This window comes from Pagrus major, chromosome 16 (assembly GCF_040436345.1).
Source record: "Pagrus major chromosome 16, Pma_NU_1.0".
In the NCBI taxonomy this organism is placed as follows: domain Eukaryota; kingdom Metazoa; phylum Chordata; class Actinopteri; order Spariformes; family Sparidae; genus Pagrus; species Pagrus major.
This window is the reverse complement of record NC_133230.1, coordinates 24,016,821-24,038,757: the sequence shown is the minus strand read 5'-3', so window position 1 is coordinate 24,038,757 and position 21,937 is coordinate 24,016,821. Positions and strand designations below refer to the sequence as shown.

Here is a 21,937-nt window from a genome sequence, read left to right as displayed (position 1 = left end):
TAGTCCCCCCTTTAATTCTGTGACTTTGTGACATCACACTTTGTCACCATGTTACACAGGTGCATCATTTATGCCTAGAGGCTTAGAAGATGAAAACAGAATGAGAAAACTAATGTGTTTTTTGAGCACTAAAGCATGTAAACCTATTCTAGTAGTAATCCAAGATAAGATTATGAGCTTGAAATGAGCACAAGTCTCCTTTAAGGAAATGGTGACATTAAAAGATGGAGAAGCACTGCTGTAGTCTATATCTTTCTGATTTTATTGCCATGGTTTTATATACTTTAATCAGGTAAATTCGTCTTAGCACCTTTATTGGTGTGTGTACATGTTGTAGATTCACAATATATAACATTATGAACTAAAGGATGGACTGGTGATAGTCATTCATGCTTTTCTTTCTTTCTTCTTTTTTTTTCTTTTTGTATTTCTTTACAGTAAAATAGCCTACACAGCTGAATTTTGATTTTCACAATTTAAAGGGGGCCTATGTAGTTTTGGAGAAAAAATTAAAAATCAGAATTTGAATATTTACAATATTAATGAGGTAATAATACAAACTCAGAAATATATATATATATATATATATTCCTGTTCCTGTTTTCTGTTCTCAGAACACTGCTTGAAGCTAAAAAGGTGGCAGGGTCCAACACATATAAACAAAGTAAAACAGCGTGAAACTGTGTTGTCCTCTGAGGTCAGTTTGTTTATTCAGTCACGAAAACGAAGTCGGTTTGTTTATTTAGTTTGGGCATGAAGCTTTTTCTCTTCTGATAAAAATTTCTCCCCCAAAACTGCGCAGTGCACCTTTAAATATTTCACCACTGTATCTGTTTCTAAACTGTCAAATAGCTGTTAAACGACACAAAATGTTTGTGCGGTTTGTTTACAGAATATGAAGTAGAAACAAAAAAACAAAAAAAAAAGACAACTTGCACTCAGGGCATTCAAAGTTGCATCATTGCGCAACACAGCGCCGAGTTGCCGAGCGGGGATAAATCAGTTCAAACCCGCCCTCCTTTCGCTCCCTGTGACTGGTCCCCGCATGTGTCAGTCAGGGGGAGGGGTGCACCGCTAATTTCTATATGCCTGTATGTCAATTTAAGAGTCAGATTGCGCTCTCTCTCGTGTGTGTGGATGTCAGCTACCGAAAGCCCAAAAGGTAGTCAGCGATAAGCCTGCCTGAGCGGACCTCCACAGCCTCGGTGTGGGATTTCTTTGAAACCAGATGAGACTCTGGAGACGTGCGCCTACCTGCTCACATTGAACCCTCTGCCTCTGGATATTGCTGCCACTTAACACGCATCCGCACACTTGAGTCTCGTGGTATTTTCGCTCCTGCTGTGTCACAAACAGCACGCCTGGGAGAAGACTCATCAGAGAAACTTTAAAGGAGACTTTGCAACTTTGGAGTTACATCCAGTAGCGGTGAGTTCATGTGGTTTATCATCTGACAAGAAGAAGAAAGAAGAAGAAGAAGAGGAGCATTTCTCTGGGAACTTACAGAAGGCTTTGGGAACATGTTCAGCAAGTGCTCCGTGGTGTTATTGAATGTCCTCTTTCTGGTGCGGGCGCTCTCGGCTCATGAGTGCACGCCGTGTGATCTGCGGACTTGTCCCGGCAAGGCGACGCACGGCTGCGAGGGTGGCCGGAGCCTGGCCAGGGATCCGTGCGGATGCTGTGACCAGTGCGCCCGGCTGGAGTGGGAGCCGTGCGGCGGACAGGACTGGGCGCACGGCTACTGCGCCCTGGGGCTGACGTGCGCCTCTTTCAACACAACAGGAGCAGCCACGCTCCCTGACATTGGAGTGTGTAAAGGTGGGTAGCACTAACAGTCTGATTTTTTTTTTTTTTTTTTTTTAATGAAATCATAGAACTTGTGAGATTGAACGCGTTGAGTTATTTAACAGTGCAATAAAAGAGCTGTAGGTGTCAGTTCTTTTCAGCCACCCACCCTCCTCATTGAAGTGTCCTGAAGTCATGACTATTCAGACGTCAGTTAAGTCCTGACTGCAGGGACTGTGTCAGTGTTTACCTTGTCTTTGGCTGCCTGGAGCAGCTACCCAGATCTGAGGGGCTCTTGACTGGCAGAGAGGAGTCATGTTCAGCTGCTCTTTCTTCCCCCTCAAAGCTTCATTCACTCTCCGCTCAGGAGCATGACAATAAGATTGGCAGCAGTGATCTGGCACTAGGTTACACCTCAGCTTCAGTGGATTCTTTTTACTCTGCTTCACAACTCAAAGAATGGGGAGGGGGGGAGAAAAAAAACAGGCAGTGATTTGAGATAAGACAAAAATGACTGTTTGAGTCTGTGTGAGGGGCAAAATAGTGGATTACCCATGGCGTGACTGTGCTTTAAAAATTGGACTGCGCTGTAATTTAATAAATCAGCTGCCTGCTTCTTGTCTGTATTGTTTACACCAGGGGGTTCGGTGTGAGATGTCATGGTTTGACAGCACGATTGCAAAAGACCCCAGCAGAGTTTCATGCACAATCCTGTGAAGCCACAGTGCTGGGGCTGTTTTGTCGTGCATGTGCTCGTTTTACACACAATTTGAGCAACTTTCTGAACTTCAAAGAATAAGCTGGGTGTCAGGTTCCTAGCGGCGAATGAAGTAAGTAGCAATGGCCGTCCCCTGAGGACCCCCCCAGGCCTCTTCACCTGCACTGCGTCCGGCCTCTTTTGGAATGATTGAAAGGGACTGACAGAGAGTAAGCAGTTCTCAGTGGGTGTCTGGATCCCCCTGACCCTGCCCTCCCATCATCCCTCTGTGGGGTGGTCCACGAGAGTTTTCCAGGGGTCTCAAGCCCCCAGGCCGTCCCGGGAGACGCCGCTGCTGATTGTGCCTCACGCACAGGTTAGCCTGGCGTCTGGAGGACATCTCCTCTGCAAATTAACAGCTTTGGAGACCTAATGGCTCCTCTGATTGAGTCGTGCCTCTGGTCCTGTGGCTCCAGGGGCCTCGGAGCACGCTGCTGACCCCTAAATCAGACACACGTACGCACACAATCTCAATATCCCGGAGGGTCTTGGTGGGGGTAAATCAACACCTCCCAGTGTGTTTTCAGGGGCCACGGTAGGCAGGCTGCTGGAGGCTGATCCCAGATTTCCCTCCTCGAGCTGCAAGGGTCTTAAAGTGATTAGACTCGCAATCAGGAGTAGGGGGTAAATGTTTCCGCTTTCTGATCCCCTGCTTTTCTGCTCACAGTTTTGATTTTCTGGGTGGCCATAATCTAAGTAAGTGTGGAGTCACAACAACCTTAGAACACAGGTGATATATTACATGAGAGGTGGTGATGCATCATTGCTCATCTTGTAATCTGTTATTGTTGAAGTGTTTAAATCCAGGCTTTGATGCCGTAAGATCTCACTACTTTTGAAAGCATAATAACAACAACAAAAAAAAATACATATATATATATATATATATATATATATATATATATATATATATATATATATATATATATATATATATATATATATAAATATAAATATATATACACAATACGACGAAATACAAACAAAGCTAAGCAAATAATTATTCTCATAGAGGAATGAGGCTTTTGACACTGAAGCTGATCAAATGTTGCAGATACGTTGCAGGCTGCACTAGGCGATAATTTTCAAAAGGGGGGATGGACCCGGTTTGTTTCATTCACCCGCGACTAGTGAACAGACTCTTTCCGTTCTGCTGGTTTCAGAGCCATGGTCACAGCCTTCGATTCTAACTTGCACAAACCTCAGTCGGATAATCAATGAGTCAGATGGACTAAATTAACATGTCTGCTGTCCTCTCTGGTATGAGGGGATCACTATAACACTATGTCATCCCCCCTTGAATCACCGACCGGGTTGCAGGTTGAGTCTGTCAGATGTACATAGGCACCTGCTCTTGGGAAAAGTCATATTTGCGTCAGTGATCAGGTGAAATCATTCAGCCTTTGCTGCTAAACAACTTGTTTTGATGTTCTCATTGTATTCTCGTGTCTGCCCTCCCACGCCACGCTTCCCCGAGCTCCAGAGGCACTTAACATACCACGTAACAGAATGTCTGTTTTACAGGGACGCTATGTCCGCTGCACTCCTTCACATGCCTTCTACTTCTCCCTTCCTCTGGTATTATCTAATGTTTCAAAGACTTCCTTTTTAGCTCGCTATCAGCCAGAGGGCCTCTAGAGGTCAGCTTTCCCATCCTGGCCCTGGATGCCAAGACAAGCAGTCTCAGTGGCTGAGAGAGGAATCCCCCTGGGATGAAGCCATAGACCCTGGCTACAGTCATGCCAGGCCAGATAATAGATACCAAGGCCAGACCAGACCGGGGTCAGGCTAAATGGGGCTAGACTGAGGCAGACCAGCGTAGAACAAACTGGGCCGACTGGGGTCAAGCACAAAAATGAGTTAATGAGACAATGCCCCCAGTGTCCGGCCCAGCCATTCATTAATTGTTTTGACTTCCACCTCTTTTTCTACACGCCAGATTTAGCGCCCCACACAGACAGGCACCCCTGCCACCACCACCTCAAAAGAAAATACCCTCCCAGGCACAGGAAAGCCTCGGGATGGAAAAAATGTGGAGCTGAGGATCATTTTAAGGTGAAAGGAAATCACGGGGAAAGTTTCGGTGTGGTTTATTGAAAAGGCTGCTTGTGCTTTGCCAGCCTTGTTGGCCTGTCTGGGAGAGCTATTAACAGCACAGGCTGGCTCAGGTTAAAGGTAGTATTACCTTCACCTCGTCCATCGGCCCGTGTTTACTGCTGTGCTTGTGATCGTCGTCCATCACAGAGGAGTCATCCACACAACCAACCTTAACTTGAGGAAAGTGTTTGCTGGGATGCTTTCTTCTGCAGTCACACTGATTTACTTTGACAGTAAAATGTATTACCGTAAGACACTGGCTTTACCCCACAGTGGAATATCTGCTTTCAGTTAATAGGCATATGTGTTTTATTATGATTTACAGCATTTAAAAGCAAAGCTGTGGAATTCTGTTTCTTTCCAATCACTTTGAGTCATCACTTTATTAATCCTCTGACCCCTAACTGAGAATGAAAAGCATTTTAATTTGAAATGGCTTTTTTAAAAAATCTCCACCAAGGAGGGTTTTTTTTTCGTCATTTATGTCATTTGTTTGGTGGTTGGTTTGTTGGTTTGTAAGCAGGATTACATAAAAACTACTGAAAGGAATTCCATCAAACTTGGGTGGAGGATGGGTCTCAGCCCAGAATAGACCCCATTAACTTTTGTTGAGGATCTGAATAAAGGAAAGGATCCAGGAATTGTTTTTTCAGTTTCATTTAACATTGTGAGATTTCTCGGGGAATAATGCATGGATCTTGATGGAAAAAAATCTGGCGTATTTAGGTTGCTTGTATCTATGAGTGAGTACAAAAGGGGACTGTTTGATCGGTTATGATGTATTACTATAGATTAAAGCTGTTTGTAAATGATATATTTTCATTAAAATAAGTGTTAAATAGCTCAATTTTAGAGTACTTGGTTGGTAACCTATGTCTCTCCTGCCCTTGCTCATGAAGTAAAAGAGAAACTACATTTACTGGTATCCCTGCCCACTCTATCCAATCAGGACAGAGAATGCCGTAATATAGCGGTCCTGTCTGCTCGTGATCATGCAGAGAGTTTGTTGCTTGTGTTTATTTTGGATTAAACCTTTGCACCTTTTCCTCTGCTGCATTGTTCTGGTGTGTAGCTGTTTGGAGAAGAAAGCCAGAGTATTATGATAAGCTCCAATCACGCGTCCACACTGCTGGTTGAGGCCTGGGAGCTAAATGCTTGGGAAGGGGTTACTCAGTGTTACAGTTTGTCTCATCCTGTTTACTCTGCTGCCACTCTTAGCACGCTTGGACAACTGTGAAGGAGGGTAATTTGGGGGTATATATATGTGTGTGTATTCATGCATGCATGTGAAAGGAACACTACGGGTGATGTATACGTTGGGGCTGTTTAATCCCAGGGGTTTTGGTGGTTGTTCAGCCCACATGGCAGTAATGGGACACATTCCTTCCCATGGTAAAGTTTTCATCCAAGTTGGGCTAAGCGTCGAGGTGCCCTCTCAGGGGGCAAGGCTCACTGGGAACAATAAGTGGGTATGGTGCAAGTGGCCTGCGTACAGAAGAGGCGTTCCAGCAGCCAGCAGAGATGGAGACCCTGGGAGGGCCCCATGCTGTGGAACAAAAGCAAACAAATGGGCTCAATGGCTAAAGTAGCGTGGCACGACGAGGAGGGAGGAGGGAGGAGGGACAGCAGCCCAGAAATACACTGGTCACTTCAGGAATGACGGTGCCAGGGCAATGTGTTGCAACACAGGCTGTAAGCTGGCTAACCCTTCAGCACTTTTGGGAAACAAATCTCAGTTTCTGGCACATTTCACCTTGTGATTACACTCTGTCCAATGTCTTTTTATTCCCAATTAAAATAGACAAACTAGCCAGAGTGAGAAGTCCATGTTCTTTCCCTCTTGACCCCTGTTCTCCTTGTGTCCTCCGCAGTGCTCCCTGACCATCCGGAAGCAGGCCTGGAGGACGAGCGCTGTCCTCTGATGACTGGCTGCGACAGAGCAGGGGGTCAGTGTGTGTGCGATGCCCGTCACTCCTGCTTGGGCTCTTTCACCTACCCCGACCAAGAAACCTGCATGAAGGCCAGCAAGTCAGGTGAGCCCTCTCCTTCCATCACACACACATGTTTAAACACAGACACACAAGCACAGAAGTCAGAGAGAATAAAGCTGTCCATTGAGAGGAGCTAATCCATAACAGATGTGGCTCTGAGGTGACTAATGCTACTTACATATCATAGTGATGACACACACGCTAAAAGCTTTGTCTAGCGGTTCCCCTCTCACCCTGAGTGGTGCCATTGTCTGTGACTCATTGATGACAGTGGTCTGTGTGTGTGTGTGTGTGTGTGTGTGTGTGGGGCTGGATTTCAGAGGGTCGCAGGCACGAGCACCGGGACAGACACAGAGAGAAGTATGTGGGACCATCCAACCCGGCCTGCATGTTCTCAGGGTGTAACCTGACCGCCGAGGGCTGTGTGTGTGAGTCTCAGAGCTGCCATCACCACTTCGCCTACATCAACCGCAGCCAGTGCCAGGAAGCCGCAGGTAACCTTCAAATGACCTGCAACTGGAACTGACAACCACACGGCAGCCGAGAAGTGGCTTTACTCAGCTCGAGTTATTTAGTGTTAAGATGTGGGGATTTATACCTGAGTCTGAAATAGATTCTGCAACTACAAAGTTACAGCCCATACTTAAAGATCACCTCCATGCGTCTGTTGGGCATACAAAACTCTTCAACTCTCTTGTGTCTGACATGATTTTTGCAGAAAAAAAGGCGTAATTACAATGTTAAAATGGCACATTAGGGTTTAGTCAGCTAGCACAGGAACTTTGGACCGGAACGGGCTGGGGCTAGCTGGTTAGCATGCTATCTTCAGTAGATATCTCTGCAACACAATACATAATGTTCACAATCATAATGTTAAAACTGCTATTTATTCACATTCTGTTGATTTTTTTGATTGTTTTCAACTAAGCTTCTTACATATTGCCCCTTTTAATATAAACACCAATATAAGCTGCTTAGGTTTTTCCCTTCTCTTGTACAAACTACCTCTCAGTGGAACACAGAATTCCTTATGTCCAAGCTCATTATGTGTGTAAGGAAGCATATTGGCACAGACCAATTAAAAGCTTGTGACTCCAAATATGGTCACCTTTGATTTTAAGCAATTAATCTTTTGATTATTTTCTTGATTATTCAATCAGTTGTTTGGTCTATTAAATGTCAGAACATGGTGAGAGATGTCGACTAGTGTTTAACGAAGCCCAAGATGACATCCTCAAATGTCTTGTTTTGTCCAAAACCCAAAGATATTCAGTTTCAGTCCAAAAAATATGCACATTTAAGAAGCTGGAAATTACATAATTATGATTTTTTTCTTTAAGGAGACATAATATGCTCATTTTAATCAGTTTTCGCATAGTCTAGCACTCTTTTTTAGCTTTGTTCTCTGTAAGACCCTCTCCTAAATACCCAGTCTGACATACCCAAACTGACTGCTAGGCATATATCATGTAAATGTGTGGCATGGTGAAGTCACAAAGTCACAGAATTAAAGGCAGGACTACTGATGAGGCGTTTCAGGAGCAGTGTTTTCTGTGGGAGAGAGGAGCTTCTGTTGGTGCGGACTTTGACATTTTTAACTTTCACATGCACAAGAACATATATATATATATATATATATATATATATATATATATATATATATATATATATATATATATATATATATATATATATACACTGAAGGAAAGGGAACAAAAAGCACAATGATAAATTGATCATCAAAACAGTTGCAGATTAATTTAATAGTTGACAACTCATCGATTAATCGCTGCAGCTCTACTTCCCATGTTACAGTCAGAGACCGGGGAAGGTACAGGAGGAGGGAAAGAAGGAATGAACATTAAACAAGAGTGAAAGAGAGAAGGTGCGAACCCGACTGACAGAGAAGCAAAAACAGAAAAGGTCTCCAGTAGCTCCTGAGACTGATGATGGAAATATGGAGTGATTCAGATGTATAGAGAGTGTAAGATGAATGCTTGCCCTGTGTGGGAGGTAAAAAAAATATTCTTTGAATGATGTGGGAGAATCCAAGAATTTGTGTTTACCTCCAGTCTTAGCAGTCTGCCTGATTGACACTTGTAGGTGAAAAATTGTTATTGGCACAGAGAGTTTAGTTTCCTCAATTGGATTGTGAGGTGGCTGGTAGATAGACAGGCACTAAGTGGTGGCTGCCTCCTGAGTGACATTTGCAAAATTGGACAGGACTGCCAGTGAGTGATCCTGTGTGTGTGTTGGGTAAACCTCATTTTACTGAGTGAGCTTTTCAAAGGCAGAAAACTGGAAAAACCATGCTGTAAAGCTGAGGAAAACTGGTTCGGTGTTATGGTGAACAGATTAAGTCCAAAGCATGTGACTGTGACTGCTTTTGTTTTTATCCACATGTTGCTCTCCTTTGGGACTCAAGGTTCTCCCTTTCTTTGCGATTGGCTGACATTTCAGATGAAGAGCAGCCCACTAGCAACATTTTGAGGTTATTTAATGACATGGAGGTTATCGCAGAACAAGTCTCGAGCCATTTATTCAGTAAATCCCACAGGAAGCGTGTTCATCAAACATTATATTGTTTAGACGTATCATTGAAGTCTAGTGTCCCAATGAAAGATCTGCTCCTCTATGTTTTGTAACTCCCTCATTTCAAAGCCGGAGCCCAACGGATGACAGTTTAAACTCACACCAGTGAAAACTGTAAACAACATTTTTCAGCAGCTTATGAGTTCTCGCTGCGACACACACCCACCCTTCTGATGGCCCCTCATTAAGTAAGAGACCAGGATGTGTGCGTCTGTTATGTCTGCAAGTATGCATGTGCATGTGGAACGATGCACACGTGTCTGCGCGTGATAATTATCTTGTTTGTGTAGATGTCTCAGCAGAGATTTTCCTTTGTCTGTCATCAGGAGGAGCTTCCTGTGCGACCAGACCGGGACTCTGTGGTTAGGCTCTTATTCGCTCAGTCCTGTTGGACTCCAGAGCGACTGCGTCCGTCAACTCCTCGTTGTCCTGACACAGGCAGTTATTAAGATCTGTGTAAGCTTGCCCCGGTAATGTGTGATAGCAAATGCATCCCATAAATCTGCTCCCGAGGCATGAGCGCTCCACTTGTATTCACATGCATCGGGACATTAAAGGGGTGGGGGAAAAATTGCTTCTTAGATGCATCGTGATTCTCTCTTGAAAGACTTTCTCAATGTAGAAAATAAATAATCCTCAATTTAAAACCCAAATTTTGACATCATGCTCCCCTGTAACAATTTAGGAAGACTGGGCTCTACGTTCCTTACAGATGAACCAACTGGCTAGTGAAACGTAACAGACGTAAACATGTGCACTGTGTGTGTAAGAATTGGCCACCTGTTGAATTTATACTCAGACAAATAGGGGGCAGCATATTGATAGTGTAGCCGCTAATTGCTGCTTCAAGTAGCTGCTGTTAGCTCAGTTAGCCGTGCAGCTAGCAGTTCGGAGCACCGTGGGAGTGTGTGTGATTATACAACTAACAATGAGACAGGGTCCAGCCCTGGCAGGACAGGCCAGGGCTGTTTATAGTATAGTATATAGTATAGCTCAGGCCTCCGGAGATGGGCACTGACCCAACCTCCATCTCACTCCTCTCCCGCTACTGCCTCGCCTGAATCTGCTATGTCTTTGTCATCCCCGTAGTTGGCATTGCTGTAAATCACCTCTGTACTTTATTCCCTGTCGTCAAAATGGCTGTGTTTGTTCCCAGTCTGACCTGAAAACCTCCTCTGGTGTAAAAGACACCAACCTGCAGAATGAGCTAATAGGACAGTGGCTAACAGAACTAACTAGTTAACATCAGCTACAGTTAACAGTAGTTAGTGGTTATTCTGATGATATGCTGGGAGGAATTCAACAGGAGGCCAATACTTACATAATGCAACTTTCAAAGTCGACCTTGTGTTCCAACACTTTCACAGAAAGCCTTTTCAGACATCAGTCGGAACATACTGTAGATTCTCTTCTTCAGATCTCACACGTGGTAATGGTTTGGCCTCTCACTTTCTGTCTGACGCACTCAGCGGCTCATCCCTCTGCCGTGACTCACTGTGATCTGTTAAAACTCAACATCTTTTTCTGCCTCACCACAGTTGGTGCTCAATCACCTAATGCCGCCTCTTGTAGCTGCAGCGGGATCCTGTTCTCTCCCTGGCGCGCAAAACCACTGATGTAATTTGGCTGCAAACGTTCAATCGGAAGCAACATGGTGTGCTAGACATATTACCCACATGTCAGGGAAAGAGGATGTGATAAGTGTGTGTGTGTGGGGGGGGCGGGGGGGGACAGGAAGATAGGAAATCATAACATTTTGTTGAGGTATTTGTGTCAAGAAAAGGGCCCCGGGGTCTTTGGAGGGTGGTGTTTGGTAACACTCTAGGATGGTTTACATACTTCATTCATGATAACGCTCCTAACTGCTATTTCAGAGGAATTCCCCTGTTGCTGCTCACTGACAGGAACAAGTCGACAGAGTGTTTAGCTGATTCATACAACTGGCATCACTTAATACTAATATTTGCTCAGACATAGTCATTATTAATTGTTATTTGTCGCTTGGTTTGTCGACTTACTTGTTCTAGTGGACTGAGAATAGAGTAAAATCACGTGGAAGTTCACAAGCGGTTCATCTGACGATGAAATGGTGCCCACTATGATGCAATGGCACAAACTGACCTTGCGCCCACAAATTCACTTGCCCACCTATGCCACCTCCGTCCTGCCGTCTCTGCCCTTGTGAAAGGCCTGTTAGTTCTGCTTGGCTGCAGCCCCTTTGTGGCAGAGCTATTACTGGCCGAGCCAGACCGCCACTGGCTGGCAGGGGCGCGAGACGTCTGTTTGTGTGTGCATGGAAGCGACGGCCCCTGTTGCACACTGCAAGCTGCGCGTTTCCCAGCGTGTGAGTATTTGTATGTGTGCGGGTGGTGATTTCAAAGAGGAAACAAAACTCTTGTGAGACAAAGAACTTCCCTTAAAGGCATGTTGGGACTGCTCTCAGCCCACTCGCTACTCATGGTCAGCCGCTGACCAAACCAGCCAGGGTTAGGCCAGCAGGAAAACCCAAGAGACACACTCACATGAAGTCTTCCTACATTCCTACATGTGCAACTCTAACCCTGACCCCATACACTAGATCTGGACCTAAAGCCTCAGTCATTGACCCAACCATAACCATTAACAAATCAAAGACACCCTGACTGCAGCCTAAGCCAACTCTTGTTGTTCACAGGCACATTTCTTCTATCGTCAGCCAATCAGTTCCCAGAAAGGGAACAGATCCATATGGCCAAAATCCACACATAACTCAACCGGCTCTTCCACAATTTATTCAACATCTGTCTACACCTCAGCCCCCCCATAGAATTGTTTTCTATATTTACTACAGATGAGTGTCCCCCTGAGTGTGTGTACACGTGACAACTGTTCAGCTTTATGCTTAATGTACACTACCCTGAAGCACAGCATGCTCACCCTTCATATGCATTTTGCGGTAGATGTAACGATTGTTGATCTCCGTCTGAGGGACAGGCCCTTCAGCCAGATAGACGTCCCGCACGCCTAATCTTATTGGCCATCTGACGGCAAGGAAAGGGTGTGTTTCAATGGAATGCACACATTCTATGTACACTTACTATGCACACACACACACAAACACATACATGAAACATCTATGTGCAAATGTGCACCCACATGTGGCCACTCTCATTACCTCACCCAGACATGCTCACTCACAGCTGCAGCGGTGTTACTTCGGACACTGAGATCACGTTTTTCAAATACAAATATTTAGCCAAAGAGCGGGAGAGCAAGAGAGCGAGGCGTGCAGGCAGCAGACGCAGGCCTGCTGCATGCCTACGCCCGACTACCTCGGGCTTCTCACCGCGGTGTGAAGTTCCCACCGAGTGTTTCTTCCCGGTGACCCCGTCTGTGCCTTTTGGCCTGGACCCCCTCCCAGGCCTGCGCCGCGTTCCTCACACATATACTCACACACGCTGATACACACAGCGAACAATGCCGACTTTCTCAGCTGTAACTGCTGGTGGGCAACGGGCCAGGCCCCCACAGCTTTACGTGAGAGACGGCCCTGATGTGTCCCTTTGCAGAGCAACTTTATAAAACCTGAGGACAGACCAGAAACCCACGGAGGGCAGCTGGACTGAGACAGCTTTGTTCTCAGCTGACTTGCTTCCAAAGTCAGTCAGCGAACAGAACTCACATTGTGCGCTTTTTCCATGAGTAAACTCAGGCTGTCAACACAGCCTCCTCTGCCTGGCTGAGCCGCTCTGGTTCGGGGAAAGACTGCGCTCCTTGTACAGCGGGCTTGAAGAGAAGAAAAAAACCCATTTAGATAGGAGGTGTTTTTCTTTCTTCAATGAGCTGCTGAGATGCCAGAAATATGCATTGTTAAAAAAAGAGACTATTCTGTGGTAATGAAGCAATTTCCGTACCTCACCTCTTCCAGACCAGCGTCAGTTGTGTGTGTGTGTGTGTGTGTGTGAGTGTGTGTGTGTGTGTGTGTGTGTGTGGTTGTGTGTCCCTCTTGCAGGTCAAAGGTTTCCCATTCTTTGCTATCTTACAGTCGCACAAGTGCACATGTTGCCTAATCTGCACAGAGAACTTATCAAGCATACCAAATCAGGCTTTTTGTGTTTGTGCAAGCTGGAGTATGGCCACCATTGTGATACGAAGATTGGTTCAGTGGTTGCTGACTCACTAATTACAGCCATTTATGCTCAGAGATAGAACACAAACAGCACAGGATAAAATCCATTTGCTGCTGACTTTTTCCATCCTCTCTGTCTGCCTATTGTGTTTATAAATGCGGCAGCGAGAAAATTATATTAATTGGACCTGCAAGGGTTGGACCGTTTCCATGGATGGATACAATTCTATTCATTTGAATGACAATGGTATGTCTGCCAGCTGCTTTTCCCAGCGCACTCTAACCCCAGCCATTATCACAACTGAAAGAGTAATCAGCCTTCTCTGGGACTCATACAATACACAGAAAGTGTTTTTCAGTGTAGAACGTTGTGCAAGATCGTCCCAGGGTGTTTTCTATGGCTTTAAACAGTGTGAGGTTTTCATATGCAAAACCAGTCTTCAACTGAGCAGCAGCAGACTGCATTAGACTTTATTGGAAGTAAAACATTCGCCAATCAGCGTTTCCAACTGAAGTTTATTTAACTCCAGCGCAGGAATTAGGCCAAAAACCGTTAAAAGGCTCGTAGCCTCCCTTAATTCGGGGGTTTTCCCCTCATTTTCTATGACACTATTCAGCCACGAAGTTTATCAATGAGAGCTTTGTGGCGGCCCTCACTGTTCCCAGGTTGCTTGAGTAAACAGTACAGTACAGATACCTCACACTCCGGCTCTATTTATCTGGAGCCAGAAAAATTCAACGTTTCCCTTATCCTCAATTTCATCTGTCAGAAATGTTACCTCCACCCACCGAAATACAGCAGGCACAGTCTTACAGCCCCTCTCCTCCATGTTTATTTGAGGCAGGTAGACATCAAACAGCTCCTTAACTGCGAAGCCAGCAGAGCATCAGGTCAGAACAAAGAGTTCATCTTAAAGAGCTCCAATGACTAAAGGAGCACTATGTAGTTATGGGGAAGAAATTTAAATCAGAAGAGAAAGATCTTCATTGACTGATTTTTTTGCCTAAACATACTAAATAAACAACTTCTTCGTTTTCATGACTGAATAAACTAAATAAGCAAGCTGACCGTAATGGACACCACAATTTCATACTGTTATACTTAACTTGTTTATAGTTGGCGGACCCTGCCACCTTTCTAGCTTTATACAGTGTTTGGGAACCTTATTTTCCTCTGAGAACATCTTGTTTATTCAGTTATGGAAAAGATAAATGTTTCTGAGTTTGTATTAGTACCTCGCCAATATAGTAAAAATTAAAATTCTGAGTTTGAATTTCTCCTCCAAAACAACACAGTGCCCTTTTCAACAGTATACAGTGTAATTCAGAGGTCTGTCTGTTGAGACGAGGAACCATTATCAGAGGATCTGAAGTCTCGACCCTGAACCGCTCACTTCGGTTTCCCCCGTCTTTTGGCAAAACCCAGAGGGATCCACTTACAGGTCTTCAAATGTCAGGGATGAGGCACATCCTCTGAGAGACTCGTGTTGCGCCGTGGAGCCAGCACCAGTCTGGGAAGACCATCAACAAAACTCAGCTTCTGGAAACACTACCAAAACCCCAAGCGCAGTTACGCAACCTCAGCCCGTATCATTTCCTCCCCTCAAAAACCCTACGTATGCAAAGATCGTCAAGCATTCCCAATAACTAAATCATAATCCACTTAATTGAACTTTCCTATAAGGCAGTCATTTGTTGTCACGTTTCCTCCCTTAAATGCCAGCGATGATTTAAACTACATGTATAATTACCAGATTATCCTCATTCTCATCCATCATCTCTGTGCATGTTAATGTTTCCGCTCTTCCACTCAGCTGTCAGAGTGCTACAAAGTGTGTGTTTGCTGTGCTTTCTGCAGGGGATCTGGGAAACGACTTAGTGATTGACAATTATGGGACAGGACTTGAGTCTGCTCTCCGCAATCCTTCTCCTCTGCCCACACTGTATACATTACAGTGACACTGAGAACCAAAATAAACACGTCTTTGGTTTGGGTAATCCAATCTTTGTAGGTAGCTACTGTTCTCATACAATGTCTGCACAGAGGGGCGCTCCACTTTTCTTTTCCTGAACAGGCTCCAAAATACACCCCTGAGCCCCAATCCCAGATTTCCAGAACCCCTGCACCCCTTTCCTCGCTAACAAGGGGTATCAGAGCTATTATGTGAATGAATAGACAAACACAACCTGGTATGCTAAGCAAAGGGGAGATTCTAGACCGGCAGGAAGAAAAGCTCTGTTGAAGGTTGGCTGGTATTAATGACTGGTTTTAGAGCGTGAGGGTCTGTTTGGGTTGTGAGCCAGGCTGGGTGGGATCAGAGGCCCGTAGACAGGATACGCAGGGAGCCTTGTCGTGTCTACAGTGCCGCTCACACTTCTCTGACAGGATGCTGTGAAGCTGTCACGGACTGAAGTGGGGATCTGATGACTGCACAGAGTTTGTGTTGGGCGACTGTGTGAACTCGACTTTTAGACCGTAACACGAGTAGCGCTGCTCTAAAGTGGCTTAGCTGACACTAAGAGCAGGCAGCCCTCACACACATGCACAGAAAAACCTGTCATTACTCTAGGAGAACAGCGTTGGCACTGTCAGAGCGAAAGCAGATGATGTTTTATTAACATTAATGTGCGTCCCTGTCTTTGTTTCAGAAGAGCTGAGGTGTGCCGGGGTGACGTGCCCCACTCTGCAGGTGCCCTTCTGCCCCAAGGGCTCAGTCCTGACCAAGAGCTACACGCCCCCTGCTGGCTGCTGCCCCTCCATACCGCCCCAGTGCACTTGCGACCTCCATGACTGCCACAAGCCCCAGTGCCCGAGCGGACAGCGCGCCGTGCCGCTCAGCCAGGCCAGCGGTCAGCCAGGAGACTGCTGCGACGTCTTCGAGTGCCAGAAAGGTGATTACACAGAGCTGCACACTGCACTACAAACTGTTTCGATTGGTCTCCCGCTGGGGGTAGCAATGGCACAGTCGGTGTGAGATTCATCGCCTTCGAGGAAGCAATTATTTTCCTAAGAGTAAGGCTTTCCTCCCTGCTGACTAAATGTCCACAGATGAAAAGCAAAGCTGCTGATTGGATAATTACTGTTGGGCTGTTTTATCAGGCTGGGCCGATGCCTCTCAGGGTTAAGACCATGGTTCAAAGGCATTTTTTCAGGGGTGTATCCACAGATATATCTATTGCCTGAAGCGATATTAAATATAATGGATCTAAAGTACGCCTGTGCACCATTTTCTCACCTGGTAAAAAAGAGGAAATACAAGGAAAGAGAAGCAAGAGAGATCACATGCAGAGCATACCTGTCAACACTCCAGATTTTCAAGGACGTTGCCCATTTTCTAACCCTTTCTCCCACTTTGCTCCCAATCGGTATAATCTCCTGTTGCATGCACAAAAGACCCTCCTGATGTGCATCACTCATCACTGCGCTCGCTTAAGCCCTCCGCTGCGCTCGGAAGAAATACGCTTCTGAATCTTCCCCTTTTATAATGTAAATTTTAGATGTTGACTTTGAATCACTTTTTTGTACATTTTGTTTTTTTTTATTAACTTTACTGAATTTAAGACTTATTATATGTCGTTCTACTTCCACATCCTCGTATGTGTTCTATTAATCTGTGGTGTAGGGTTATATGCAGGTGGTCTCCATCTCTTCCGCAGCCTAATGTTGGCAGGTATGATATAGACGTGGCCCAGAGGCAGCCAGGAGAGTCAGGAAGGCAGGGAGGGGACCTGTGGTATTGGTCTGTTTACTCTGTGCTCCCAACAAATATTCGCTGTTTTACCAACAGAACAAATTCCCATTCTGGCCCCTCCACATGCATAAATGAGTGCCGTGTCCCGGAATTAATGGACTTAACGAGCCCAGTGACCAGAAAAGTGCTTAGGCTACGAATTTGCTCAACAGAAGTGCAGTGTCAAAGGGTTCCTGTCTGGTCACACGTCCAAAGGGAAAAGGTTCAACAGTTCATTGATGGGAATGCTTTTTATGTGCTCCAGTCTGCCAGTGGGGAGGGTAATCGAGTCCGGCAGGCCGGCGGGGGCTGAATGGCAGCCGTGGGGGCCATGGGATCAGTGTTTTGATAACAAGTGTCTGCTGCTCTTTGGGCCTGGGGCTTGATGCCTTTTGTGCTGCCCCTACCGTCCGTTAGGCCTGCATGACTGCGCGCCGTGTCAGAAAGCTCCACAGACAGGGACACGGACAAGGACACACACTGGGGCCTCCTAGTCACCTCTCCGGCCCCTAAAACACTGGCTACACATACTGTATTCATGTTAAGTCTAGGTTGCTTTCAAATACCGTACCTTTTCTCTAATGGAACACACTTTAGCACGGCCCCCTATTGTCTCAGAGTGTCGGGCTTGGACTGATTAACTTGTTTCCATTGCCCACTTGGCTGAGGGCTCATATTTAGTCAGGGTCAGTGTGTGCGGTGACAATAAATCCCACCTGTGTGTTTTGGCCTCCATCGCAGATGTACTCTTTCCACTGCTGGCTGGAGAACGGCTGTAACTGGGTGGCAAACTAAACCTGGCAGCTCAGTCCTGACCTGATGTCATCTGATGTTACAGATAATCCTGTTAGATCCTGTTTAGCTGTGCTCTGTTGTTTATCAACACGTTAGCTGGAACATATATTGCATATGTCCTCTGGATGCAGCCTAGGTTCAGGGCTGACATCATCATGCTAATGGTTCTCAGGGAGCTCAAAACACACAACAAACAAGTTCTCAGAAATTGATGTTAGGGACTTAATTAAAATTTATATTTCTACATTGTCATTTAATATTCTGAACTAATCAAAAGTCTGTAAAATTGATTTTAATAAATCCCATCATTATTCTTCCCTGGGGAAAGTCATGCTTCCCTCTGTGGTTTTGCCTTAATTCGCCTCTAAACCACAAGAAGCGCCAGTATGACAGTCCATTATGAATGATTTAGACCTGCCTGGGGTCAATGTTTTATGGCCCATCCATCTCTGCATCCAATCCTCACCTCAATTTAGAGAAGACTGAACATCACAAAGCATGACTGGAATTTAGACTCAGTGCCGCAAGTTGTTTTAGGGATTACGATTAACAAACACAGCGGAAATCACATGTGAGCGTCCCCTCATGTGACTTCCTATTGCTTCTGTGAGCGTTAAAAAACGTTGCCGTGCCTTTTGATTTCGGCCAGCTAAAGTACTTATTGCATTTTCTCTGCTTGGTTTTGCTGCACGCAAAGCGGGACGGCAGGAATACTGAGTGCGACACAGAGCGGAGAGGGGAACAAAAAGATGGCGAGGAAGAGAATAAAAGATCACCAATCCCCGCTCTACTTTCAACTAAGTTGGCCCACCTGCTTTGTATTAGAGCGCAGCGCTGCTTGTCGGGAGGCACGGGGTCATCGGCGCGGACGCTTTGAGTCTGTGCTCAAAGGTATGGCGTGCAGATGCCGCCGCAAACTCCACTCTCATTTATAGGAAAACCGCTGGCCCCACATCTGGTTGCATCTGTGCAATACATTTACTCGCCTAACTAGTGCAGCTACTCATCTGTGATTGTGGAGACTTTCTTACATAACCACATTGCCTCACCTCCCTCATGTTAGACTGTGTTTGATGAAAAGTTAGTGTGTGGTTACTTGAAATCTCAGAATGATGAGTCACCCAAACCACTGTGGTACATTTGAAGACGTAATCAAGCAGTACCATTGAGATGTCATGTTGTAATCTTCCTGTTCCCCGGCTATAAAACTACCACCATTAATTTTAAACGATTAATTATATTTGTGTCATTATGTGGACTGAGGATGTTATTATTGTTATGTCTTTTAGCTTTTTAAAAAACTTTACAAACACACATATTCATGCATTCGGGGTGTAACGATTCTCCAAATCCATGGTTCAATTCAGACCTTGATTTTTGTTATTTTGCTTATTTGTTTCTTTGTTTCTTTGTTTTGGGGGGGGGTTGTATAAGAATCTCAACAACACTGTAATGGAGCTTTGGTCCAGGATGGGACAGAGTTAGCTGGTCAGCATGCAAATTTTTCTGCAACACAATACACTGATGTCATTACGTCAAAGCCATCAATCACATTCATTACATATATTTACTATGTAAACACAAATAAATAGATAAGCAAATGAGTCACTAAAAAGCACTTCTCTTAAGACCAGTACGCCGAAAAGTGGGATGGGAGTGAAATACGACACATTTGTAGCTTACAAGCAGCCACTGAATGCACCATGTAGAGTGCAGTCATTTAACAATAGCAGGCAGCTGTTTACAGTCCAACAAAACAGTTTTGGAGATAAGAAGGGAGACAAATTTGAGGAGAAAGGTATTTTTTTTTGCAGTAATTGTTGTCCTTTTGGGTGCAGGATTGACAGTGAACTGTTGTCAGTTAATGTGAGTCAGGTAAAAAGTGAAAATAAGTGTTTTGACAGGCCCGTTTTCTATAAACAAGACCAGACTCAGGTTTTCCAGCAGAGCTGTAACTAAGCTCATTTATCTCATAGTAGAAGGAGCAGGTTCTAAGTGCTTGGATGCTTCTAGAAAAGGCAGTCCAGAGCATTGATTCACTCCACCTGCGACCAGCACACTGAGCCCAGATTCTGCCAAAGCCTCAGACCCACTACTGTTTTCTTTTACTCCACAGTGCAAGAGCCCAACGCCTTTTCAATACTTGATAGATCCCTGTGAAATTCCTCCCCACGGACTTGGCTTCATTGTCTGATGAATGCCATTCCACCCTACAGGCTTTAACCTCGGCACCATTTGGTTCAGATAAACATTTCCATCAATTGCAGAAAATGAATGGATGTTTACGGATTTGTAATTCACTGTATACAGTTGTGAAAGTCTCTCACCGATCAACCTTGACATTTGTGATTAAAATCTGCGTTTTGTCTGTCATACAGTCATGAAAACAAAATTCTTGTGTTAATCTTTGCCAAATGTGACGGACACCTGACTGCACTGTGCCCTACTCGTGTGTTAAGCATTATCATCCACACATGGTGTTCAGTTTGATCTGTCTGATCATTCTTTCCCTTGTTCTCCTCCGTAGTCTCTCCCAAGTGTGTCCACAATGGGAAGGAGTTTTCCGAGGGAGAGGTGTACCGCATGGACCCCTGCTGGCTGTGTCAGTGCCGGGGTGGAATCTCCTTCTGCTCCAAGGCAGAGTGCGCTGAGCTGGACTGTGAAAACTTTTACATTCCTGAGGGCGAGTGTTGCCCCGTCTGCATAGGTACACACATTTACCTTTATTATTATTATTATTATTATTATTATTATTATTATTATTATTATTATTATTATTATTATTATTATTATTATTTTGCCATTATTCTGTTAAGATATGGCAACCTAATTCTTAATCTGGCCAACTGTTACACTGTTAAAACAGGAAGATTCTGATTTACACTAGTGTTTTGGATTTTTAAAGGGACAGTTCACCCCAAAATCAAAAATACATATTTTTCCTTTTTCCTGTAATGCTATTTATCCATCAAGATTGTTTAAGTGGGAGTTGCAGAATTATGGAGATATGGGCCGTATAGATGTCTGCCTTCTCTCAAATGTAATGGAACTAGATGGCACTCAGCTTGTGGTGCTCAAAGCTGCATATATAAAATAAAAAAAACTCAACAGCAATGTATCTTTCCAGAAATCATGACCCGGTTACTCAAGATTATCCACAGATCTTGGTAAAACACAAATGAGCCCAAAGCCAGGTAGAGTGCTCTGATATTGTGGCCCATATGGCAACCACATTACGGTCTGCTAAAGCCAGGAGATTGAGTCAGTTGCCAGTTCTGGCCTCTGCCTGCTTGGCTACAGTTGATCAGACATATGAAAGAGAGTGAAGAAGACAAAGAGCAAGGCTGCATCGGAGATCATGTCAGGTCAGTGTTGGAAGAACACCTGGAATATGCAGGCGTTTAGATGGTATGGAATGCTTTCATCTTCTTCCTATGGAAAGCTGCTCTCATCTTACTGTACGGCTCACTGCGGAGAACATTGGCTGTAATACTCTTAATCTGGATCACCAAACGTATTTAAGGTTACCTGGTTGAGATTACACTTGAAGCTGCACTAATGAATATTTCTGTTTTAAAGGTATACTATGCAGGACTTTCTTAAAAACAAAAACAAAAAAACAATGTAAAGACTCATACGAAAGTAATCCCTCTCAGTCATCACTTATGATCCACTACAAGTGTGTGGTGCTTCTTATCTGCAAAGACTGCCCTCTGCCTGTATTTTCTTCATTTTTTGTCATGTTGGGGAGATTTCTGGGCACAGGTTTGGTCAGTGGTGTGTAGCTCGTAGCCAATGACAGACAAGAGCTGCAGGTCTGTGTGTCTGTTTGACCAAGGGTGAGATGAGCAACACACACAGGCACTATGTAACTTTTAAAGTAATGCTGGCGAAGGTTGTCGATTGTTGAGTCTCATTTCCAGATTGTCAAATACCAAGAGATTCAACAATCAACTATCTTTCTGCAGAAAGTTACATAGCGTTGCTTTAAAGTGAAATGTTAAAATCCCAGAATGACCCTTTTTAATGTTTTATTACAAGGGTCATGGTATACAGGAGGTGTCACAGTTAAAGAGAGAGA

The 21,937-nt window shown here is 44.7% G+C and overlaps 1 protein-coding gene across 1 annotated transcript in view; it reads left to right on the top strand.

Moving 5' to 3' along the window:
* The first annotated feature begins 1,130 nt into the window (after window positions 1–1,130).
* crim1 (cysteine rich transmembrane BMP regulator 1 (chordin-like)) overlaps window positions 1,131–21,937 on the top strand; it is a 36,782-nt gene continuing 15,975 nt past the window's right edge. Inside the window, exons 1-5 of the mRNA XM_073483098.1 lie at window positions 1,131–1,818; window positions 6,511–6,672; window positions 6,951–7,124; window positions 15,980–16,222; window positions 20,384–20,563. Coding sequence (XP_073339199.1) covers window positions 1,521–1,818; window positions 6,511–6,672; window positions 6,951–7,124; window positions 15,980–16,222; window positions 20,384–20,563 — 1,057 coding nt within the window. The 5' untranslated portion in view covers window positions 1,131–1,520. The remainder of the gene's footprint in view (window positions 1,819–6,510; window positions 6,673–6,950; window positions 7,125–15,979; window positions 16,223–20,383; window positions 20,564–21,937) is intronic.